This window comes from Nannospalax galili, unplaced genomic scaffold (genome assembly GCF_000622305.1).
Source record: "Nannospalax galili isolate Female #2095 unplaced genomic scaffold, S.galili_v1.0 scaffold589, whole genome shotgun sequence".
Taxonomy (NCBI): domain Eukaryota; kingdom Metazoa; phylum Chordata; class Mammalia; order Rodentia; family Spalacidae; genus Nannospalax; species Nannospalax galili.
In genome coordinates, this window is record NW_008360324.1 from 4,346,930 (window position 1) to 4,373,068 (window position 26,139).

Genomic DNA, 26,139 nt, shown 5'->3' on the forward strand with positions numbered 1-26,139 from the left:
CCCCTCTTCTGGCTTCTTTGGGCACACACCACACACACACACACACACACACACACACACACACACGAATATTTTTTAAATCTTTTTTAAAAGAACGTAAACAGTAATAATAATAGAAGGGGTAGTCATAATGAAAGAAAGGGGGAGGAGAAAGGGATTGAATATGAAGGAAAATGGAAAATTCCTAACGGTAAGAGGCCTAAAAGAGGAGTCCAGCGAAAATCAAGTCTCCAGGAAAAGAAAACTCACAAAAATAAGAAATGTCAGGCTCATGATTGTGTAGCAAGAACTGAATTGTGTTCATACTTATGCAAACTTGTGTTGTGTTCAGAATACTTGGATATGCTTGTCCACATGTGCCTGGCTCCATGGCCTTGGGGATAGAAGTGGAACTGGGGACAGGAGTGGGCCTAGGAACAGGGGTGGAGCTGGGGACAGGAGTGGGCCTAGGAACAGGGGTGGAGCTGGGGACAGGAGTGGGCCTAGGAACAGGGGTGGAGCTGGGGACAGGAGTGGGCCTAGGAACAGGGGTGGAGCTGGGGACAGGAGTGGACCTGAGGAGGGGGATGGACCTGAGGACAGGAGTGGACCTGAGGAGGGGATGGACCTGAGGACAGGTGTGGCTATACCTTTTTTGCTTTTGCTGAAGAGTTCATTGTCTGCAGCCTTGTCCTTGCTTATGTCAGAGGGAAGAGAGAAACTGGGTTTCCTCAGCGTCCACGGCCTGGTCCGGGATTTGGGTTTCCACGGCTCATGAATCCAGGCATGCTTGAGGGCCTGGTCAGGAGTCATGCGGAGAGAAGGCTCCCATCTGTACAGCAAGAAGGCCCAGTAGAGGTTATTGATGACTTCTCTTTTTAATAGTAAAGTATTTTTTAAACACAATATATTTTTTCATCTTAACTATGTCATATCTCAACAATATTAACAAACAGATGATGAGATCATTTAAAAGTAGCAACAAACTATTGAAAAAGTTTTGTTTTGTTTTGTTTTGTTTTGTTTGAGACAAGGTCTCCTGTAGCCCCAGCTGGCATGGAATTCACGATATAGACCAGGCTGACATCATCTCAGAAATTCTCCTGCCTCTGCCTCCCGAGCACTGGGATTAAAGGCATGTGCTACCATGCCTGGCTTTGGAAAATTTTTAAAGAAAATTTTCATGATGAGCCATATTAACTTCCAAGTTGTCTAGAAAGTCTCTTATGAGAAATATTATTTAGGGCTGAGAATGGAGCTTAGAGGTAGAACATTTGGGTAGCATGTGTGAGACACTAGGTTCCATCCTCAATACCACAACAAACAAAATAAAAACAAATATCTTGGGGCTGGAGAGATGGCTCAGTGATTAAAAGCATTGGCTGCTCTCGCAGAGGACCCAGGTTCAGTTCCCAGTACCCACATGGCAGCGAACAACCATCCATAACTCCAGTTCCAGGTGATCTGATGCCCTCTTCTGGCCTCCAAGAGCATTGCATGACACAGGTGCAATACACTCATAGACAAAAACAAGTAATAATAAAAAAAAAATCTTAACCAGGTTGTGTTTTAGTTCATGAATGGAAGACAGACAGGAGGACTCACTGTTGTCAGCTAACAAGGTAACAAGCTCCACCCACACACTATTCAGTCCAGGGAAAATGATTGAATGTCTTTGAGCCTGGCCTGATCATCTGTGCATCAGAGAAGGTCATCATCCTGATTGCACAGTGCAGAGAGCAGTCTGATTAGATACATAAAGTGACTTGGAAACATCAAAGCTCTACCGTTAGCATTACTGTGGCTCTCCTGCCCTTAGACACCAGCAAACACATGTAAAACTACAGTACTTAAAATTTAGGAAACCCATAGGCTAAGACACCCCGACAAACTCACACCAAACACCTTCTGAGAAAGTCCAGGAAGGTAGTGTCGTAGGTTTTCAGCACCATCTTGAGATCCTTGGAATCCGGGTATCTTTTTTCCCCTCTGTGGTTGGTTATATTTTTGGGAAGACCTTTGGAATCTTTAGAGAAATAACATTCCAAAATTTAGTTCCAAGTGTGAATATTCACTGGTCACACCACAGCTACCCACTCCACCATGCTGCTTTTCTGCAGCTTTTTCATCACTGTCTAAAGTGCCTGCCCTGCCCCATCCCACCGTCTGCACATCCCACCATATACACAAACATACCCACAGTCTCAGCCGGCTTGAAGTAGCCAATCTATAAGATGCAGTGGATATAGTTAACGATAAATACAACTTTTCCTACTATTACATGTTCTGAGTTTCCTTCCCACCCCCTCCTTCCTGCCTCAAACAGATCATTTAAATGGTCTAACATGACCCAAGGTAAGACAGTGATAATAGGGAAGCTAAAGTTAATAAAATGTATCTGAAGTGACAAAAAACACCCATCTCTGAACAGAAGGGGATGTTGTGTCTTCTGGGATCATCTATACTCCTTCCTCAGCTAGCTAAAAGAAACCCATTTTAGAATGCTTACAATGAGTATTTCCAAGTCACGCAAGCAGACTGACTTCTATAGGGTCACACCAAAATTTTGTCAACAACAGGCATGCTCAGACTTGCCTAGCTATAGAAGACAGCTTGGAATGGCTTTCTTCAACTATTTCTGCTGATTAAGTCCCTTAACAAATGTGTCATTTGTCAGCCCTGAAAAGAAGCCCCCAAAAGTTCTAAAGATTGCCCAAGGATGTTTTGTGCAATCCTTTGAAGGTGAAACCATTCAATTGCACATTGAGATTCTTGTACGATGTTCAGAAAAGCTGATCACTTAGGTTCATATCTTGTAAAGTGTGTGCGTAAATAACCTGTGAGTAAATGTGTGCACTCATGTAGTTTACACACGTCACCGGATTCTTACAAAACTCAGTGATGTTCGTGTGACAGAGCTGCATAATGAAACTTGGTCATCGTTTTTTAAAACAGTGTAATTTGTAGGAACTCCAAAGGATCTGCTCTGATAGAGTCCCTGGAAAGGAAACTTCTAGGAATGTGTGTATGAGCATGTGTGGACATGGATATCCATGTATTTCTAAGAATATGAATATGAATCGACCAGGGAATTGTGTAGGGCTTGTAAAGTCATAGCAATCCCATTTTACTTTATCCCATGTTGCTTTAAAAAAAATCAAGCTCACAGTCCTATAAATAATGTAGCATCAGGGCTGGAGTGATGGTTCAGTGGTTAAGGGCACTGTCTTCTCTTGAAGAAGACCCAGGTTTGGTTCCCAGCACCCACATGGTGACTAACAACTATCTGTAACTCCAGTTCCAGGGGATCTGACACCCTTTTCTGACCTCTGTGGGCATTTCATGACACAAGTGCACTTACATACATGCAGGCAATACATTCATACACATAGAATAAAAATAATAAATAAAATATTTTTAAAATAACAGTGTCAAAAGTCATCCTTCTGCAAATTTTGTGTGTGTGTGTTCAAGTTTTTTCTCTCTGACCCCCCCTAATATCTAATCTTCCTTCCCCATCTCCTTCTTGCCACTAGGAACACTTAACTATCTTTACTGCTGAGTAGGGATGTAACTAGATATAGTTAGGGAGCTATTGATAGCTCAAACCAGGGAGAAGAGTCAAGGACAGAAGTGAATACAATGTATCCCAGAGTCACCTTCTCCAAAAAATCACAAAAAGTTGCTATCAGAAACAAAGAATCCTGGATTCCACTTCAGATGAACTTTATCACAGGTCATAGAGGAGGATGGATCATAAGAGATAGCATTTCTGGTGAGTATCCACATGATTCTAATAAACTTTGGGTAATAATGAAGAAAAAGAATGAAACGCCCAGTGAAATCAAGGAAGCCAGGACATGGATATTGTTATGAAACCCACCCTAAAGCCTAGGCATCATGATGATGGTGGAGATCAGGTGCTTTCTGAAGAGTACACGCATTGTGTCTCTGGTGTCTTCCAACCAATATATTTCCTTCAAGTCCCACCTGATGCTATCTCATGAGGTCAATGATAAAGGTTTTAGGATGTGACTCGTCCCCTGGTATCGTAGTCTAGCAGAAGGGAACACCTATATCCCCATTTTCCTTCCCTCAAATCCTTTACACCCCAAAGACTGAATTCTATAAGCAGCTAGTGGAAAAAAGCATTTGTGGTCAAAAGCCCAATTCTATTGCTCCACAGGGGAGTCAGCCAGAGCCTCTACTCAACCTCCGAATGTTCTGAAGAAAGATGAGCATGGGAACACTGTGCTAATGTAACAAGGATGCTGCCTACTCAGAGGCAAAGTCTCCAGAGTTCGGCCAGGAGTGTAAGATGACACCCAAGAGACTGAAAATTTGGAGTGGCATGGGATCGACCAATCAGAATTGACCACCTCTGCTTGCTGGCCCTTCAACTTTTAGTCTCTGGATCATGGAGAGTCCAAGGAAACCTGGGAGAGGAGCCAGAAAGCCCGAGGCTGTGGTCAGGCCCAGAGGTGGCTTCTTACTGGATGATACAGAAGGCTACTACGATATAACCCTTCATGGCTGAACTGCTGCATACTGAGCAGCAGGACTGAAACCATTTTGTCCTAATGGATCTCTATGGAAGTATTTTTTGGCCCTCCTGTTGATACAAAAAGCTAAGAGGGATGTATGATTTGCCTACTTTTTCTGAGACCACTCTCAGTAAAAAATAAGAGAGGGTTAGGAAGACTCAGATCGCGTAGACAGTGTAAGCCTGTGAGCTAACCTGACAATGGCTGATCAGAAGGACAGTGTCTGTAGAGTCTCCTTCCTCTCCTTCATGTCTGGCTTCCCTTTACTTGATAACCCCTGGAGCTTTGGAGATAGCTCAGTGGATAAATTGATTGCTATGGAAGCAAGCGAACCTGAGTTTGGACCCCCTAGCAACCACATAAAAACCAGATGTGGCAGCATCCAGTGCTGGGGAATGGAGATAGAAGGATCCTAGGAGCTTGCTGGTCAGCCAATCTAGCCCAAATGGCTTGAGCCCCATGTTCAGTGAGAGAGATGCTGTTTCAAACATAAGGTAGAGGGGCTGGAGAGATGGCTCAGTGGTTAAGCACACTGGCTGCTCTTGCAGAGGATCCAGGTTTGGTTCCCAACATCCACCTGGTGGCTAACAAGCATCTCTAACTCCAGTTCCAGGGGATTGGACACCCTCTTCTAACCTCTGTAGGCATTGCATGGCACAGGTGCACTTACACACATGTAGGCGATACACTCATACACAGAAAATAAAAATAATAAATAAAATATTTAAAAATAATAAGGTAGAAAGCAAGGGAGGAAGACACCAGACATTAACCTTGGCTGTCCCTGTATACAAGAATAGATGCACACACCCACACACATATATGCCCAAATAATGATGATGATGATGATGATGATGATGGTTTGTTAATGGTAAACTATAGTGATGGAATTTCCCACTACCCTGAGTGTTTCTGCCCTGATCTCCCTGCACCGAAGAGAGAGGCCAAGTTGTTTGGGAAGAACTTCTAGAAGAGAGTGTGGTTTGATCTTTTGTGTTTGCACAAACTAGCTGACAGATCTGAGAAACATGGTGATTCCCTGCACCTGTGCATTGTACTCTCAAGATTCCCTTTCCACTGTGATGCCCCATCTCATTTCTGTCAGACTTTTAGAAACCGCTTATCACCATCTGTTCAGCTCCTAATCAGCTCCTGATTTGGTATGGACCCAGGGAAAAAGAAAAAAGTCTATCTATTCATCCATCCATCCTTCCCTCCTTCCATTCATCCACCTACCCACCTATCTATGATATGACAGGTGTCTTCAAGTCCTGTAACTCCTCACTGGGCACAATAGGACAAAGACAGTAAGACCCGGGGACTTACCAAAGAAGATCTGTCTCCTGGAGGCCGTCTGGACAAGTTGGGCTGGCGGTAGGCCCAGTACCTTTAATAAGAACAGTGTGGCTATGTCACTCTTTATGGAGTCACATATTCAAAGGCTGTCAAGATCTACGTGGGGCTTTGCCCAAACTTTGCCTTTTACATGTAAGGACTGAGAGATTTAAGTAACATCAAGTCAGTAGCAGATCAGACCCATAGACCAGGTCTACAAACTCCTATTCCAAGTGGTCTTAGCATCCTAAGAATGAGCACTGGCTGTGATATTCTAATCGGTGTCAGCACCAGTGAGAGGTCAGACATTCCAGTAGCAGCCAAGTACCACTTCAGTCCATGCTGACCACAATGAGTTAGGAATGACGTCTCCCAACATGGAGCACAGGGAAGAGAGAGGAGAGCAGAGATGGGCATCAGACCCTTAGAAGGAAAAGACCTTCTTACAAAGTTTAGCATCTCCTTCTCACCTTTTCTCCTGAAATTTAGAGATACGTAAAATTAGCCCACCCTCAGCCCTGGTTGTCAGACATAATCCAGGCATGACCCTGTCCTCCTGTCCCATAGCCCCTCAGTGGTCAAAAGGAAGCTGAGTTCTAGTCTGGAGTAGATATAAATACAAAGCACATACTCCAGTCTCCCTGGGGATGAAGGAGGAATGGTTCAACGATGCTTCTACCTACACTGGCCCCCTCATTTACTTTTTATACAATATTTATCACAATCTATTATCATTGAGAATTTTATACATGAGTACTCTATTCACAACATTGCCACACTTCCCCTTCCTACTCCTTCCATATCCCCCTTCTTTGCTTTCTCTCAATTTCTTATCCTCGTCTTCAATTATGTTTACAAATGCATACACACATTTATACAGTAGTCCACAGGAGGCAATGTGGCTTATCAAAAAAAAAATGGATCCAGGGCTAGACCCATGGTTTACTAACTCCCGGGCCAGTGTGTTCATTCTATCATAGTTACCACTTCAAGTTATTTTTATACACCTTCCTACCTTCCTTTTCAAGGGAAAAAAAAGACAAAATAAAATAAAGATACAATTGTTTAAGAAGAGTTAATTCACCTACATTTTAGATAGATTGTGAGTGTCAGATCACTCTGCCTTTATTAATAGCATTGTTATCATTATTATTATTTGAGGAATGTATTTGAAAGATTGGCATAAAGGTTTTATTGTAAAATGTCAGTATTTATAATAAGGAGGGAATGACACCTACAGCTATTTAAAGTTAGATGTCAGCTCAATCGAATACAAAGGGTACATCATTTTTCTAGAAACATCCAACCCACAGTGAGAGGAAGCATGCAGGCCACTGCCCTTGATGAGTCTGATGCAACTCACTGACATTTCGCTGGGAATTCACTGGGGCCAGCCCTCCCCCTCACCTCCATGATGCAAGCCAGCTGCTCCACCTCGTTCTCCCCGGGGAACAGTGGAGAGCCTGTGTACAACTCTGCCATGATGCAGCCCAGGCTCCACATATCAATGGCCATGTTGTAGGGGTGGCCCAGAATCACCTCAGGGGAGCGGTAGAAACGGCTTTGGATGTAGGTATACACTGTGGGGCAAAGAGAGAGAGACTCGATGTGAGAAAGACTCTTCTGGTTCACAGCAATCTCTCTAGATGCCTCTGCGGTTCATAAGGTGAAGTTAGAACACCACCCTCCTCAACACCGGCATCTGCAGGCTTCTTGGAAGAAGGAATGAGCCCATCCCATAGTTACCAAGGCCTTCAGTCCTCCCTGACTGGAGGTGTTAGTATCCTCACCTTATGAATAAGACACTCCAAAGGAGGCTTGTTCTTGGGAAGTAAATTAATTTTTTTAATTTTTAAATTTTATTTATTTTTATGTGTATGAGTAAGTGTTCTGCCTGCATGTATGTAAGTACACACATGTCATGCAATGACAGTGGAGGGCAGAAGAGGGCGCTGGATCTCCTGGACTTGGAGTTATAGATGGTAGTTAACTGCCATGTGGGTGCTGGGAACCAAACCAGGGCCCCGTTCAATAGCAGCCAGTGCTCTTAACCACTGAGCCATCTCTCCAGCCCTTGGGAAGTAAATTTAAATTGGCTAATTTTTCAAAATAAAACAAACAAACAATAAAACACCCTTGAGACTAATATAAACTAAGTCTTCAAACTTGGGAGACAGCTTCTGAGAGGGTTGCTCTATGGAAAGGAAGTAGGCACTTCACAGTTGGAAAGGAAATATGCAAAATGCATCATTTAAATTTAGAGCCAGGTGGGTTGGCCCTCCTGTAATCCCAGCACTCAGAAGGCTGAGCAGGAGTTATGAATTCCAAGACAGACTTAGCTAAATAGCGAGACCCTTTCTTACAGGAGCAAAAAAATGAAACAAAAGAAAAGAAATCATAATTCAAATTGAATGTATACTCAATATATTATCTGCATCCTTTGTATACCATGAATAGACAGAAAAGCTCAGTGAAATCTCAGCCATGGGGGACACACAGGATAACACTGAAGGAACGCTACATTTAGAGGTAGATGCTCGGGGGCAGATGAATAGGACATTTTGGTTTCTGGATGGCAATTATTTGTAATTATTGGTGGGTGCAGAGATGGTGGCTCTGTAATTACTTCTCTGTTAAAATTGCTCAACTAAGGATGTAATCATTTTGCAACCTAAAAGATTTGAGGGTTTTTTTTTGTTTTGTTTTGTTTTTTTGCTGGGCCTGGTGGTGCATGCCTTTAATCCCAGTACTTGGAAGGATGAGGCAGATGGATCTCTGTGAGATCAATGCCAACCTGGTCTATACAGGGAGAGAGTTCCAGGCCAGCTGGGCTATAGGGAGACCCTGTATCAAACAAACAGACAAACAAACAAAAGATTTGGTTTTTAAAAAATGGAATTTTAAACCTACCTGCTTGTGTTTCAAGGTACTTTGAAAAGCACATATACACAGATATTTTGGGTTTGTGTTTGTTTGGAGGCAAGGTCTTATGTAGCCCAAGCTGGCCTCAAATTCACTGTGTAGTGATAAGGATTACACTGAATTTCTCATCCTCCTGCCTCCACCTCTTCAGTGCTAGGATTACAGGTGTGCACCACCACACTTGGTTTATATAATGCTGAGGATTGGACTGGGGGCTTGATACATGCTAGGAAAGCACTCCACCAACTGAGCTACATCCCTAGCCGCACACAAGGCATTTTAAAACATGAATTTATTTCTGATCCTACATTTGAGAGGTAGAGGCAGGAGAAGCTAAAATTCCAGGCCAGCCTGGACTACTCAGCCATATGCTGTTTCCCAAAACACAAAGAAGCCATCCATGTGTTGAGCATAAACCAGGTAGTGTTCCAACTTATTTATGTGGATGAACTTTCATTTCTTACAACAACCCCTTGAAGTAGGTAGTATTATGGTCTTCATATTCATAATGAGAAAACAGACATACAGAGGTTAAATAAATTATCATAGACACTAAACTGTCAGTGATAGCAGGGGGTGGATTCAGGCAGTCCAACTCTGCTATCCAAATGCTTTACTGCTCTGCAGTTAAAATGAAAATCAAAGGGAAATCGGAGACATACAAAATGGGAAATGACCGCCAGACCAATAGGAGTGACTGCAAACTCCTTTCTGAGCATCCTGGCCCAAGATATGTGTGTGTGTGTGTGTGTGTGTGTGTGTGTGTGTGTGTGTGTGTGTGTGTGTGTGTGTGTGTGTATGTAGGTATGTATGTACATATATGTATATGTATGTATTTAGACTAATGATTGACACATAGCAGATCACAGGTGTCTATTAATGGTACCTGTTCTCTACATCAGTAGTCTAAACACCCAAAGAGCAGATTAGTAAGCTGACTTCAACAAAGGTTGGTATGACTATGCTTCAGGATTCCTTTCTAGGTTCTAGCTTGAAAAACAGTGCAAGGCACAGAGAATGAATCAATGCAGTGAAGTATAAAATTTGTAATGACCATTTAGTACATAGTCCTCAGTACTCCCCAGAAATTTGGATTGGCACATGCAGCACGAAGACCCTGGAAATATAATTTTCCAGAGCCTGTAAGTGATGCTAAGCTCATGTGGTTAATTTTGGGTCCCCAAGCTTATGAGTGAGTCCACAGCCACAGACTATGAGAACTTCAAAAAACTCAAATGATCTCTGAATTGAAATGTCTTATTTTATAGATAAGGAAACTTCAGCTCAGAGAAGTGAAGTACTTTGTGCTGGATAGCTTTAGTGTCAACTTGACACACCTGGGTTGACGAGCCTCAATTAGGGAATTTCCTCCATAGAACTGGCCTGTGGCCATGTCTGTGGGGCATCTTCTTGACTGTTGAGTGATATGGGAGGGCCCAGCCCACTGTGGGTGGTGCCATCCCTGGGCAGATGGGCCTTTGTTACATAAGAAGGTGGGCTGAGCAGGGGCCAGAGGAGCAAGCCAGTAAGCAGTGCTCCTCCATGGCCTGTGCTTCAGCTCCTGCCTCCAGGTTCCTGCCCTGAGTTCTCCTTCCTCCCCAAGTTGGTATTGGTCAGAATGTTTTGTCACAGCAATGGAGAAACAAACTAGGACACATTAGAATCAAACTCATGTTGAAGTTGTGCCCAGATTGGCACCGAGGTAACCTTGTGTGCAAAGGGAGAGAAGTTACAATAGCAGAGTTCAGACAGAGGGGCTGGGTGGGGGGGGGTCTACCTTTCTGGTGTTCATAACAGCTTGATCCAAAGTCAATGACTTTAACAGTGACTTGACCCTTTTGGTATAGCACTATATTTTCCTAGAGGAAAGAAGATGTATGTTAAGTTTATGAAAATTAAGGTTATTCTAGCCTCTTTTCTTACCTATATGTCACCCCTGTACATAGCCAAGTTCAAATCCAAATACCTCCAAGATCATTGTCCCATATCTTCTCCATATCACATTGTCCTTCCCTTCCTGGGACTCCCACCGGCATGTGATCTGTATCTGATTTGGACTCTGTACTCTCTGCTTTGCAATCTTTCTTTTGCACATATTTCTGTCTCTTTCCCCTGTTGGTTGTGAAACTCCTATAGATTATGGGCTTATTTATATACTCTTTGGTACCTGACTCTACGCCTGGCTTGAATAAGGTCTTAGAAACGCCATTGACTGAGTGTACGTGATGTTTGTTTATAAGAAATGCTTTTGTGGATATTGTTATGATAGTACAGAACTAATAAAGGGATAGATGGATGGATGGATAGATACAAAGATAGATAGAAAAATAGATACATAGATACAAAATGGATAAATGATAGATACAAAGATAGATACAAAGATCAATAGATAATAAAATAGATACAAAAATAGATAGAAAAATAGATATAAAATAGATAGATGGTAGATACAAAGATAGATACAAAGATCAATAGATAATAAAATAGATACAAAAATAGATAGAAAAATAGGTATAAAATAGATAGATGGTAGATAGATACAAATATAGATACAAAATAGATGATAGATACAAAGATGATAGATAATAGATGATAGGTAGATAGATGGATAGAAAAATAGATACAAAGACAGATAGATAGACAATAGATAGATAGATGATAGATAGATAAATAGATAGATAGATGACTGAAGATAGATAGATGATAGATGATAGATAGATAGATAGATAGATAGATAGATAGATAGATAGATAGATAGACAGATAGCTGATAGAATGATTTGATGGGGATGTGGTTCTCATGGTGACTGGGGAAACTGCAAAGCCAGGTGTTTTAGTCAAGGCAGAACTTCTGGGCTCTTGTCTCAGTGTGAGGCAGCACTGTCTAAGGCTGGAAGAATAATGTCCTAATTGTGCCTCAAGGGTCCTCCTGCCAGGGGATGGCTTACTGAGCACCTAACTCACATGTCATATGCACATATGACTTAGCACAGCCAGTGTGAAGGCTCTGGCACCACAAACTAACAAAGCACTTCCCTAGCCCGCTTCTTAAAGCATGTTTGTGTTAAATGAGGATACGCAGCAGAAGCCTTAAAAGAGCAAGAATTCCTCGTGCATCTCCATCCCTCCTTAACTAGATGTGGCTGACCCTCTGGTACGCCTTGGATTTTAATATTCCCAACAGCTCACATGTTGCAAGCTTAGTTGCCACCCTTCAGTGCTATGGGGAGGTGGTGGGACCTTTAAGAGCTGGAGTCTAGTGGGAGGAAGTTAGCTCACTGGGGTGTGGCAGTGAAGAGGCTATTGAGAACCAGCCCTTCCTCCGTCTTTCTTCCTAGCCAACATGAAAAGAATAGCTTAACTTTACCACAGTCTCTGCCATGATGTTCTGCTTTGCCTTAAGCCCCCAACAATGGTGTCAACCAACCACAGATTGAAGCCCCAAGCCAAAATAGACCTTTCTTCCTTGTAAGGCGATTTTCACTGGTATTTTGTCATAGTGATAGAAAGCTGACTGACACACCTTCCCTTCTCCATTCTTATAGGCAGAAAGATTTCTCAGAAGGGAGGAATAGCACTCAGAGCTCATGTATAGTAAACATTAAGAGCACAAAAATGATTCCCTGTGTGTATACTACCCAAAGGGATACACCTATTGAATGTACTTGATCTATTTATTAAAGAAATCTGTCACCTGATATTTTGGCCATTTTTGTCCTGTGAATTCCTTTGGTGAAATTCAGCCTCTTAAACCTAAAGAATGTGGGTGTTGAGGGACTTTTGAAGCTGGAAAGCTGAGGATTTGGAACTGGATGTGGAACATGAATTAATAATACTCCCATCCTTACAGGGCTCCAGTCAGCTATGAGAGAACATCTATCTCTATCTTGATAATCTTAAATCAGAAAAAGGTCTCCAGCTTATCCCAAAGACTTACTATTTTTTTTAATTTAACCATTTTGGGGGGTGAAGAGCATGAAGTAAGGAAAAGTTCAATATTTGCCTATGTGTGAGGGTAGCTTGGTTTTTGAACCAGGTCTTTATACTTTGTCCTTAGCCACCGACGTAACTCCATCACATTTGCAGTCATCAACACATTTCACAAACATGCATCTATTTATTGCCTTCCATTATTGTCACCAAGTACCAGGTTAGGTCCTGGGGACAAAATGGCGAGAAAACATGGTCCCTGATCTTGGGGCGGGGGGAGCTTGGAGTCCTGTGGGAGATACAGGTAAAGAAGCAATTCTTAGCCAGGCATGGTAATATATGTCTACAGTCCCAGCACTTGGGGAGGTGGAGGCATTAGGGTCAGGAGTTCAATGCCAGTCTCAGCTAGATTCGTGGCTAGTTTGAGTTATATGAAACCATGTCTCAAATAAACAAACAAAACAAAAGCCATCCCCTATCCACCCACCCAAGAAGCAATTCCTGAACAAAGCAGTCAGTACCGCTACAGGGCTATGTATAGGATTGTACTAGCAAGGACTGTAGTGATTGTTTAATGGAGACTGTCTGCCTGCAAGCATGGCACATATCTCTGCAGGGAAGACAAGAGAATTATTATGATTTTTTGAGATAAGGTCTCATACAGTCCAGGCTGAATTCAAAAGCACTATGTAGCTGAGCCTAGCCTTGAACACCTGATCCTCTTGCCTTTCCCACTTCCCAAGTACTAGGACTATAGGCATTGGATACCACGCCCTGGTGTCCACCAGTTTTGAACTTGCAAAGTATGATCTCAATGGGAATATATCCATCTCTGCATGTCATGAGGGATCTTTACAATATGAATATGCATAAGTCTCTCCAAAAAGATCTCCTTACTTGCCCTGCTGTGGATTTATCCTCAGTGCTTTCTGTATTTTTACCGTAACAAACATTTGGGGAAGGTGAGTATAAGATGGCTCTCATGTATCCTGGGCTGGCCTTGAACTCTCTATGTAGCTAAGGATGACCTTGAACTCCTGATTCTCCCACGTTTACCTCCCTGGGATTACAGAAGTGCACCACCACATACTGAACTGAGAAGAACACGCTTAAGGGCTACAATGACTGATGATCAAAAGGACCAATTGGGTCAACCCAGACTCCTGGGACTTCTTGCAGTATACCTTGATGCTCACAATACCAACCTTGCTCCTTCCCTTCTGTAGGAAGCCCTCACATCTACCTGTTCCTAGATGCCTTCATTATATCACACCCCTCTTTATCTCTTTAGTACATGTATGCCTCATCCCTCACTGCATCTCAGCCTATAAACAAGTACTGCTTGGCTTCCACTCTGAAAACCAGTGATGGCTATTAGCAATTCCAGCAAGACAACATTTGTACTCACGGGCTTGAGATCACAGTGAATGATTTTCTCTACATAAAGCATTTGCAAGCACTTCAAAACAGAAAGGGTGAAGCGCCGAACTATGGACAGACTGAAGCCTTGAAAACTGTTATTCTTCATCAACTCATACAAGTTAATTCTGGGAAAGAGAGAGAGAAAGTGATGCACGTAGCTGTCAAAATTTTACTGCTCGGTTTGGACACACAAATAATCCCATGTCACCTGATTTTCCTCTAATGTCAAGCAAATCACAAGCCAGGAAGCAAGGCTTCCTGTTTATATGAAGTTGGCCTTCCCTCTGACTTGGGGTAAGCCAAGGGTAAAGTACAGTTGAGCTGGCCTCCTGGATGTACCTCATTTCTTACAAGACAAGGGTGTACACAGTTCATGAGTAGGTTGAGGGATTGACCAAATCTCCATAATGGTCTCCGTTCTTCTCACTCTTGGATAGGACCCAGGGAGCCTAAAACAAAGCAGTGACTCTTGCCCCAGCCTGTAAGGCTTTCTAAGTACTTTAGAGTCCTGACAAGAAAGGGAAAAAGAGAGTGGACCAACAAAAGCTAGGGCAAAACAAGGAGCCCCACTCTCTCTCAAAGGCAAGTGTGGATGTTTGTCCCCCGAGCTGTGGCTTGGTGGGAACGAAGGCTGGTAACACCATCCCCAGTTCTCTACTATAGCAGAAGCCTGCAGTATTCCATAAACACGTGTTTTATTATATGAAATCTGCTGACTTACCAATCTTGGAAACTACTACTAAGCATTTTCAAAAGAAACATGTATTTGTGAGTTCATGGCTTTTGCCTTCTGTGCAAACTTTGAAATGGGGAGAGGGAAAAGGAACGTGAGCCAATACCGACTGACTCAGCATCAACACCTGGCGGGTTCCCCCTCTTCTGTGTCTGACTTTATCTATCTGTAGCAATGTTTAAGAAGCCATTCATCTTTTGGGGACAATAGAGATAGGAGAGTTGGCTGCAGCCAGCATGACCTTTGACTCTAGGCACCTCCTCAATGTAGCTGAGTTTCTCATGTATAGTGATAACCTACCTGGGCACTGTGCTTAATGACCAAGACAGGAAGCACAGTCTGTCCATTTTGCCACAGAGAAGACAACCCTGGTGTGCATATTGAAGAGTAAACCAAATTTTGGAATTGTCAGAGAAAGCAAGTAGAAAGTCCACTCTTCTGATTGAATTTTAGCCAGTTTCTAGACCATTATCATCCATGACGGTGTCATTGGAGCCCCAAGCTACTAAGTCAGTGACCCAGTAACATGTGGCCACTGAGGGCTCATGTGTCATGATTCACTTTTACTAAATGCATTCTGGATTTCTGCCAGTAATCAAATAAGCACGTGCCCTTCCAGCAAGCATGCCTTTTCAGATCCAATATTCAACCAGTTGGTACCAATTTACATAAGTCAGGGTTCAGCTCTCATCAAAAATATCTGTTCTTGGGGCTGGAGAGACAATTGAGCAGTTAAGAGCACACACTGCTCTTCCAGAGGACCTGAGTTTGGTTCCCAGCACTCACACCAGGTGGCTTACAACCACCTGCAACTCCAGTCCCAGGGAGAATCCAACTCCTCTGGCGTCTGTGGGCACCTGCACTCATGGTAACAGATAGACACATAATTAAAAACAACAAAATAAACCATTTTTTAAAAATCTGATTTTGCCTTTATTTACTCAAAATCAGAGTCCTTTCTCCACTCTGGGCGGCCGGTTCCCTGTGGCTGTTTTCTAACCTCCGGGTTGGGAAGCCAGGATGTGGCGGCAAAGCAAAGTCCTTTTCAATATGTTTCAGTTCAGATCCTGAGGGCAGGTCTGTGTTCTGGTTATGTCACCTACTCCAATGCTCAGCACCAGAGAAGCCCAGCATGGGTACGTACATGTGCTGGCAGGTGACAGGTTTTACTGAGGGAGGGGGTGAGATGACAGCTTTCGCTCTCAGCTTCCTTGCTATCTGAATGGCAGCTATGACCACACTAGTTGTTAAATAACACATCTGGAAATATCTAGTATTCTGACCTCAAAAGTTCTCTTCTGTCACTTATGCATCTATTCAATAGACAAGAAAGAAAAAGAAGCTGACCCCAGGAGTTCAAAGGTGATACAGAGATGATTGCGGAAGTAGAAAAAGTCCTTCATGTGGACCACGTTGTGGCTGTTGTCTTTATCTTTCCTTCTTAGAGCTTCCAGGATCTTCAGCTCTACCAGGGCCTGGTGGTGAAATCTGAGGTGATTGGGGAATGGCCAGGAAGGTGGGCAGTGGGGACAGAAAATATAGGTGTTGTGTCACAATGTAGCAGTCAGGCCATTTCCTCAATCCCTCCCCATCCTCCCAACATTCTTGTCTAGGATGTCAGAAGCTCCACTCCAAACTCCACTCCTGCCTCTACTTTGTCCCCGCAGGGTAGCAGACATGGAGAGACAAAAAGAGGAAAAGCGCAGTGAAAAGAAAGAAAAGCAGAGGCAGAAGGGCTCGGACTCCCAAACTATCGAGTCACACGGTCCTGCCTCTCTGGCCTATGTCATTCGTCAAGCCACACCTCTTTTTGTTCTTGATGATTTTCAGGGCCACCAGCTCATTGTTTTTGTGATCCAAGCACTTGGCCACCTGTCCAAAGGACCCTTTTCCAATCATCTCCAGAATCTCGTATCGGTAGGCAATGTGGTCATGCAGGACCTGCAGAAGTCGGGCCAGCAGTAAAAAGCAGAGCCATGGGCTCTTGGGTTTGACTCACTCCAGGACCTCTGGATCCCAATACCCAGCTCCTGGCTCACTCTTGGGGAAGGAGTGGTTCTGAATCCCTGCTCTCAACTCACTGTTACGTAAATTGTTTGGACCACAGACCACACATGTGGTACAAGGAAAAGCCCCACAGGCTTAATCCATGTCCAATAGTGTAAAGAATATTGGGTGTACCAAGTTTCAGGTACCATCATGGAAGAGAGGATGGAAAGAATCTAAGAGCCAGAGGTACAAGGCACCTGCTGCTAGTTGATATATTCTAGACATGAGAGGGAAGCTGTATCAATGAAACCTCCACAGTACGGTAGACTAGCAAGATCAGCATAATGACAAAACCAGTTGACATACCAAGTTGGACGAGGGAATATCACGGGATCCCACTTTAAGATAAAGAGCTACAGGCTATCAAAGATACTGAGAGGGATGAGAATCAGTTTTCTCCAGGGACTAGCTCCCTGAGATGTTATCTATCTAATCTCAAATGCATAGCCCTAAACATGGGTACACATGAGCACCACTAAATGGACTCAGTACATTATATAAATGTGTGTATATATATATACATATATATGTATATATGTAAATGGATGTATGTATGCATAAAAATAACAATGAAAGAAGAGTGAAAAAAGAACATGGGATGTTCTTTGGGGATGTTAAATCATATATATGATTTGAAGCCTGTAGTCTAAAAAGATTGAACAAAACTGAAAAATGCTGTTGCATACAGGCAGACCATAGACAGATAATTTCTTCCCAAGCTTGGTTGCACCCACTTGCCTAGGATCATCCATCACAGCTAAGCTTGCTGACTATTACACTCCACAAGAAAGAAGGGGCAGAGAGAGTCAGCCACACCCCCCAACCAACCAGTCTACCCTAGTTGCATGAAGGGGAGGAGTTAAGGGTATACAAACTGAGGTGGCCATGGAGAGGGTCTCTTGCCATTTTGTGCAGCTGTGGGAAAGTCACCATCCACGTTGGGATGAAGACTTTCCAGTGCTGCCTTCTGCGGGAAGCACCTAGACTTCTGTAAGTAAACCCTCACCCACTGCTCTGTAAGTCCAAGAAACTCACTGGCTTCCCAGACTGTAGTTTGGCAAAAACAAGCCTCCATTTGTCATAGCAACCAAGGGTTGTGGAGGGGTGATGTTGCTTACACCTCCCAGGAGGAATTTTAACTAAAGACCCTTGCTCTGCTTCTCTCCATCTGAGAAGGCTTGATGTCTGCTTTACCTCTTCCTGACCAGATAGCTCTCCCTCTACCTCTCCAGGCTTACTCCTGTTCTTTCTTGGCTAAGAAAATATCTTCCAGGAGACAGAATTATCTGTGTCTCTCTTTGTGTGGTAAATCAGAGAACAGGTGTTCAGTTAAAGCCTCATAAAATTGTTGGTTGTTGTGGGTGTGGTGGTGCACGCCTTTAATCCTAGCACTTGGGAAGCAGAGGCAGGCATATCTTTGTGAGTTCAAGGCCAGCCTGGTCTACATAGTGAGTTCCAGGACAGCTGGGGCTACAGGGAGACCCTGTCTCAAAAAGACAAAAAAAAAAAAATCGTTGATTGAAGACTTGAGCTGAGGAACTTCAGACAAGCTATTTCTCCACTCTGAGCTACAGTGCCCTCATCCACAAGGGTGGGGATGAGATTTGGGATGAGATGGTATCTGAAGTCCTCAAGCCCTGTGAATCTCTGATCTCTAGTGTGGCACTGATGAGTCTGGGAGGGGCAAAGGATGGATGCTTGTGTATAAGACTTCCCAATGTGTTTGTAATTGTGTGTGTGTGTGTGTGTGTGTGTGTGTGTGTGTGTCTGTTCATAAAGAATTAAAACCATGAATTTGAGCATGTGCAATGTCACCTATACATGGAAGAGGGCCAGTCCACTGGTAAAGGTCTGTTATGAAAATGGCACCGGATCTGCAGATATGCTGGTATGAAGGTATGTATGAGTTTTCCTGGCATTTGTCCTTATCTTCTTCACAACCACTGTTTTGGTTGTATTACAGTTGCTTGATGACATGCCCACTTTGATACCATTGTTACCTGAGATCAAGGACCATAATGTACTTACTCATGATAGATAGTTCCCTTATATTTGCAGGGCCTAGAATATACCCAGGTTTGTGACAGGTGGGCAATAAATGGATATACAAGTAACAGTTGTTGGCAGAATAAATATGAGACTGTAGCTCTGTATCTTATTTGGGAATTAGGTTGTATGCATTATATGTTTCTGTGTGTGCTCAAATGAAATAGAGACGTGAATTGGAGCTTATAGAAAACACATATTAACTCTTTCCAAAACAGCTAAGATTTGTCTGAGCTCCAGTGCACTCACTAAAGGGCTGTGCTGACATCCTCAGGTAGGGTAGGGAGATAGAAAGATTGGGGAGGGAGGGGGTTGAGGATGTCTAGCTGCGTATAGGGAAGGTTTACATTGATGAGTCATAACCAAGGACTCATTAATCCCCTGAAACTTTTATATGTGCTGTTGGCTTTTGTTGCTTTTGTGGGATGAGGACCCAGAGCTTTTGTCAGACCCCCAAAGGTATCCTTGATTTAAAACTGTTGCGAACTTGGGTCTAGTGAATCTGTATAGCAGAAACTACATACTTTTTTTCCTCTCAGCATGATTTGGCTGATGGTTTAGGCATCACCTAAAATCTTTTTAGCAATGTAAGATCTCTTATCTACCCTGTTCTGCCAGAAGAATCTGCATTTTAACAAGATCCCCAGGTGGTTTGTGTACACAGTATCCTGAGAAACAGGGTTTTACATGTCATTTAGAAAACCTACTGCTTCTAAAACACCATCAAAGACAGTCTTCTAAAACCAAGTTGTAATGAAATGTCTCAAAGAGAAAGCTCTAGGCAACCACAGCCTGGTGGAGGAAGCATCAGGTTCACACATCAACAAAAATGGGGATCGCCATCCTGATTCTTCCTTCAGGCTGGGAAGAGGCATTGACCTGGGGACCCCAGAGAAACAATCAGAGAGATGGAGAAGTAGTTGTTGGGATCAATATTTGGGAAGCAGAATGAAGTTAAGCACTGTGCACTAGAGAGATCACAATGACAAAAACTTTGTGGTGTGTGGGGAAAATGACTTCTACTGTAAAACAGAAAAGGGTCCACTGATGGAGTCTGTATTATGCTGGGTCACTGTTTCACTCCTTTCCCAGTGGGTTCAGAGCTATGAAGAAAAGCCTGTGGGAGTTCACCCAGGATGCCAATCTTTTACCCTAATATTCCTGGAGGAAACTGGCATTCTGCTAGCAGATGTTGCACCATGAATTGCATAGTTTCCTTTTTTGTAAACATGGTATTTCTTTCAGACCTCCTAGAATCCTTTGAGACATCTAGCCCCCAGCACAGAAGCACAAAATACTGTAAAGTACCCTTTGCTTTTTCTTCCTTGACACTATCTTTTATCCCTAAACTCTCCCCCCTCCCCGAAGTTCCCATAACACAGCACCTTCATATAGGAACCATGTTCATCATCAAAACTTGTCTTGTTGAACTTCTCAGGAGTCACCTTGATCTTCTTAGCATCAAGCCCCAGAAACCATAGCTCTGTATAGCCCAGGATTTCACTTTGCTCGTAAGGAGACAACTGGTTCTTGAAAAACTTTAAGGCCTCTGTGTGAAAAGCATAATGGTTGTCAACTATGATGAATCAACACAGGGATTCCCCTAGGCGCAGGTGGCATAACATCCTTCCCAGTTCAAGAAGCTTATCCACCACCAAGCTGGCTTTCTAAGGATCATTCCCTGGGACTCTCATCCAGTAGAAATGTAACAAGGATAAATGTCAAGGAGAATTTAGTGCCCAAAGACCTATGGACTGCTACAGAATGGGTCAAAGTTCCAGTAATAAACTCTGGGTGAACAGTAGTACATGGTTAAGGTACCATTTGCCCAAATTCAAGTGGAATCAGGCTACACAAATAGGCTATTGTGAGAGGATTTGAAAACAGCAATATTTCCTGGAGCCAGGCAAGTAAGAGCAGGTGTTCTCACTCAAATCTGTGGCGAGTCAGCCTAGAGAGAACCTCAAAACAGGCAGAATGGCTGTTAACAGTTCTGTGCTAGTGGCCAGATCACATCAGGGGTTTGGTATTGGGGCACGGGTGGGCTATTAGGAGTGATGGTTAACAAATATAAACTGGGGGGGGGGTTCAGAAGAAAGAATTGGGGAGGGTTACCCAGTTACTCTACACACTGCTTGTTGAAGAATCAGGGAACTACTGGGAGAAGGAAAATCTGGGACACAAGGCCTCTGTCTTCCTACATGTGAAGAAGTAGTCACACAGAAGCTAAACCAGGCTATTCTCAACCCAGAGGGCAGAACCAAGGCACGAGACAGCAGGGAGGCAGCTATCACCTTCGTAAAGGCAGAACCAGCTCTAAACAGAACTGTCTCCTCTTGGTCATCCCTGAAACTGTTGAAGGACAGTCAGTTTCAATCTCAGTGTTGGCGTATGGAAGATGCTCAGCAAACTTTGGTTCTCTTGCTTCAAGTCTAAAGAAACCACCAGTCTCTGAACCTCATGAAGAATCAGGCTTCTGATCTTTCAGACTCTACTCCAGGCAATTACAATAGCTTTACATGGCAGACATCATGGGGCAGCTTCCCATTCCATCACGGACCAGGTACACTTCCCATATATGGCATCAAAGACTGTAGCTCAGCGGAGAAACAAGCTCTCCTGTGTGGCAGCATCCTTATGCATCCCTACGCATGGAACCCAGCAGCCCCCATTCAGTGCCCTCTACCAGGCCCTGGCTGAGGTCTTCCTCAGGCTCCTCTGTCAAGACTATCTTATCAAGAGGAGAAAGAAACTTCAAGACACTTTATTTTGACATGGTATTCAGTTCTTTTCCCACCCCTGACCCTTGCTCACGCTCACTTTGCCATGGCCTTGAGTCCATACAATGTAGTGATATAATACCCTCTGTACATTGACACAGTAAGTTGGCCTTGACCCAGTGCAGAACCATGGATGGAATGGACAGTAGAGAGGTGGTGCTTACTTCCACTTAGCTTAGGGCTTAGCCAACCACAGCAAGAGGTTACAGAACTAATCTTGCTCAACTAATTTGGGCACTTTGTCTTAATTGATTACTCCAGTCTATGACAGCTTGGACCACTGTAGTTCAGTTCTCAACATGTTGACCATCTATAAGTATGCCCCTTACTCCACCCTGCCTCTGTCTTGAAGTCATACCTGCTGCTGTCAGAGGGATCTTGTGCCTCCTTGGCGGTTCTGACTGTGGCTTGGTAGCTTGGGTTTTAGTGCTAGAGTTGAAAGGTATTTCTGAAGTCTTGAGCTCAGAGGACAGCATTTGATTGTGAATGTGATTCTCCTGTCCAGGGAAAGAAGTTTGCAATAAAAGACTACTTCCTCTTTTTCTGGGAGTCATAGGTCACCCAGTTGACTCAAAAGACTCACCACTAACCAGAATCATTTCCCACCCCTGCAGGGAAAAAAGAGTAAATAAGTAAGAGATAGTAGATTTTCTCGTTCTCCCCCTAAAGTATCTGACTCTCATATGGCATCCTGTAAGATCTATGTACATTGCAGTATACAGTTGACAACCCAGTGGCATCTCACTATGAAAAGAGATGGAACAGTGTTTGTTGCTGCTCTTGACTCCTGACTGAGTTTAGAATCACCATGGAAGCACATGTCTAGGTTAGTCTATGAAAGGTTCCCAGAACTGGAAATGAACACCCACTTGAGTGTGGGGAGCACCATTAATGGGTGGTTACTGATTGTCTGAGACTGGATAAAAGGTGAAAGCAAGCTGAGTGCTCATCTCTCTGCTTCTTGACAGCAGGTGCGGTGTGACCAACAGCCTTACATTCCTGCTGCCATGACTTCCCACTACAGCAAATGGCATCCCCTTAAACTGTGAGCCCCAAATAAGCCCTTCCTCCCTTAAGGTGCTTCTTGTCTGGTATTTGGTCATAATGAGAAAAATAACTAATGCAGGCCAAGTCCCACTAGATAAAGTAACTTGCCAGGGCATGCAGTCTTGAACTTAGGTAAGAACAGCATCCCTTAAACTTGTCAATAACCCCACAGTGTCTCATCTGGTCCTTCCCTAGAAAAGGCAGAGGACAGGCTGGAGAGTTGGCCCAGCAGTTAAGAGCACATACAGTGCTTTCAGCGAACCTGAGTTTGGTTCCTAGCACTCACATAGGGTGGCTCACAACTACCTGTAACTCTAGCCCAGGAGATCCTATATTCTCTTCTGGACTCCAGGTATCTGCACACATGTGTACACACCAACATCATATACACATAATTACAATTTTTTATAAAAGGTAAGAGGACATTGGGAGGAAATACATTGTATGGTTCTACCATTTATACAACAGAACTTTGTTCCTTTCCCCAGTGAATGCGCATGACACCCAAGAAGCCCACTGTACAGATAAAAGAAAACAATGGCATATTTGCTCAAGTTTTCACTTACTGTGGAGTGTGAGAACAAGGCTAGACCCCGGCTCTTCAGCTGACACTGTTTTTCTTGGACTACTTGGTCTCTCTAGACCCAGTTCTAAATTGAAATCAGGCCTTCCATCTCCCTGCCCAGGGGCATGCCCACTGCCTCTTCTCACCTGATACAACAGGGACGGCTTTGTTAGGATTTTGTTGCCAATGTGTGGGAAGTTAACTGTGTTCTTCTTCCCTTTGGTGTCCACAAAAGGGAGTGCACTGATGCTGGTGTTTGGATTCTAAGGAAGGAGAAGTTAATTACAGTAAGCCCAGGAAAGGAAATGTATTCATATATCATCTCTCTTGTCAATTCACAACAGGAATGCAACTAGTCCAGGTTCTGGGGAAAAAAAAGCTATCCCAGAGACCAGAATAGTCTGGGTTTGAATCCTCACTCTTCCAGTTCTGAACTATAAACCTTGGGCAGGTCACATGGATGCTCTAAGCCTCACATATTTCATTGCTACCGTGGTGACAAAAATGGGACTGTGGTGGCGCACGCCTTTAATCCCAGCACTCGGGAGGCAGAGGCAGGCGGATCTCTGTGAGTTCAAGGCCAGCCTGGTCTACATAGTGAGTTCCAGGACAGCTGGGACTACAGGGAGACCCTGTCTCCAAAAGACCAAAAAAGAAAGAAAGAAAGAAAGAAATGGGACCGACCTCATAAGGCTTTTATGAGGCAATAAATGGAGAGCATTCCCAAAGTGCTAGCCATTATTATTATCATCACTACAACATTTGGGCCTCCAAAGCCCCACCTCTAGCCAAGATTTTTTTTTTCAGTTCAGAGACAACAGGTTTTCTCAATGTTTCTCCCCAAAGAAATGTTTGACTCATACAATACCCTGAAAGGTCTGAAGGCATTAGAAAATGCATCCAAATGTGGCAAAGTTCTTCCTGCTCTACAACACAAACCCCCACCTTCTGCTCAGTTACATTATAACCTCATCTTCCCACTGGATCTGTATTCTCCTGCATAGATTGGCTTATGGATTGATTGGGAAGAGCTCATCTGACTGTCAATGCACAGCCCTTTTCAGAGTACAGTCATTGCCATGATGAATTAAACAAAATCATCTGCTAAAATCAACCCTGGCCATCCACTTGCCTTAACCCTCTTCTAGAGAAAAGGCACGGGCCATCACTTCCTACCTTATGTGAACATTGGGTCATTTTGATCTTCTTGATCTTGGAAGATGGCTTCTGGACTTGAACCAAAGGCTTACTCTCAACCTGGGTTTGGTGGAAGAGAATTGAAACAGAACTGGCTGCCTTTATCCCAAACCACTTGGACATTTATTTTTTTCATTATGACAAAATGCCTTTGAAGCCAGTGCTCCTGACTCTGAAGTTAGGAAGAGACAAGAGAAACTCAAAGAAGTACTCCAGGTATGCACAAATGAATTATTACCCAAACAAACCAACTTTCCAGACGTGTTCATCATGGATTGACTTGCCCTATGACTGTCACACTTAAAGAATGAAGGGCTGGAGAGATGGCTTAGTGGTTAAGAGCACTGGCTGTTCTTGCAGAAGACCCGGGTTCTGTTCCTAGCACCCACATAGTGGCTAACAACCATCTGTAACTCAAGTTCCAGGGGATCCAATACCCTCTCTGGCCTCCATGTGCACTGCACACAGATGGTGCGCTTACATACATGCAGGCAAAACACTCATATACACACAATTAAAAAAAATTTTTTTTTGGTCTTTTTGATACAAGGTCTCCCTGTAGCCCCAGCTATCCTGGAACTCACTATGTAGACCAGGCTGGCTTTGAACTCACAGAGATCCGCCTGCCTCTGCCTCCCAAGTGCTGGGATTAAAGGCGTGCGCCACCATGCCCGGCCCTAAATTTATACATTTTAAAGAAAGGAAACAATATGAAGCCAAACGTGGTAGATACATGCTTGTAGTTCCAAGGCTGGGGTACCCGAAGCAGGAAGATTGTGAGTTCCATGCATGCCTGGACTACACAACAGGACCTTATCTCAAAAACAGTGCAATCAATATAATCTCATAAACAAACTCTTAGCTAGACTCTGCACGTGGGAAGGAATAAAATCTGAGCTGTTATTGCCCATGGGTGTGGACTTGAAAGTTTCTCTCTCTCTCTCCCTCTCTCTCTCTCTCTCTCTCTCTCTCTCTCTCTCTCCCATTTCTCTCTCGTTCTCTCTTCTCTCTCTTCTTTCTTCTTTCTCTTTCTTTTCCTTCTCTGTCTCTCCTTTCTCTCTCTCTCTCTCTCTCTCTCTCTCTCTCTCTCTCTCTCTTTCTTGACAGAGTTTCATGTAACACAGGCTGGCCTCAAACTTGCTATGTGGCCAAAGATGACCTTGAATTCCTGATCCCCCTTGCCTCTACCTCCCAAGTGCTGGGATTGCAGGGATACACTATCATACCTGGCAACACTCATGTTTTAATCCAAAAACTCCAATTGTTGTTTGAATTTGGGTGAATAATTAGCTAAAAACCTGACAGGGCTATTGTGAGGACTTAAAAGTGGTATGTATAACATGTTGAAACCGGCGACTTGCATATGCTGAGATTGCCTACTGGAATTTATTTTCCTCTGTTGTGAAATGCACAGAATGAGCTTTCTCATCTCCACTGAAGCCAGAAAGGAGAAATCTCAGATCTGGAGATCGAACAAGATGATGTGAAACCTCAAATGTCAAAGCTCTTAATATCAAAGCTGAGAAAAGAATAAAACAAAACAGAACTTCTGAGGAGTTAACTTCTGAGGGGAGGGAAGGGGGGAGGGGAG

General features: G+C 43.5%; 1 protein-coding gene across 1 annotated transcript in view; it reads right to left on the minus strand.

The window, feature by feature from the left end:
- The window catches only part of Dyrk4 (dual specificity tyrosine phosphorylation regulated kinase 4), a 36,151-nt gene that overhangs the window by 3,195 nt on the left and 6,817 nt on the right, over positions 1 to 26,139 (minus strand). Inside the window, exons 2-12 of the mRNA XM_008825514.1 lie at positions 23,498 to 23,614; positions 22,098 to 22,236; positions 20,345 to 20,508; positions 16,669 to 16,805; positions 16,212 to 16,352; positions 14,118 to 14,256; positions 10,558 to 10,639; positions 7,266 to 7,438; positions 5,850 to 5,910; positions 1,876 to 2,005; positions 630 to 811 (exon numbers count right to left, since the gene is read on the minus strand). Of these exons, the coding sequence (XP_008823736.1) occupies positions 630 to 811; positions 1,876 to 2,005; positions 5,850 to 5,910; positions 7,266 to 7,438; positions 10,558 to 10,639; positions 14,118 to 14,256; positions 16,212 to 16,352; positions 16,669 to 16,805; positions 20,345 to 20,508; positions 22,098 to 22,215 (1,327 nt within the window). The 5' untranslated portion in view covers positions 22,216 to 22,236; positions 23,498 to 23,614. The remainder of the gene's footprint in view (positions 1 to 629; positions 812 to 1,875; positions 2,006 to 5,849; positions 5,911 to 7,265; positions 7,439 to 10,557; positions 10,640 to 14,117; positions 14,257 to 16,211; positions 16,353 to 16,668; positions 16,806 to 20,344; positions 20,509 to 22,097; positions 22,237 to 23,497; positions 23,615 to 26,139) is intronic.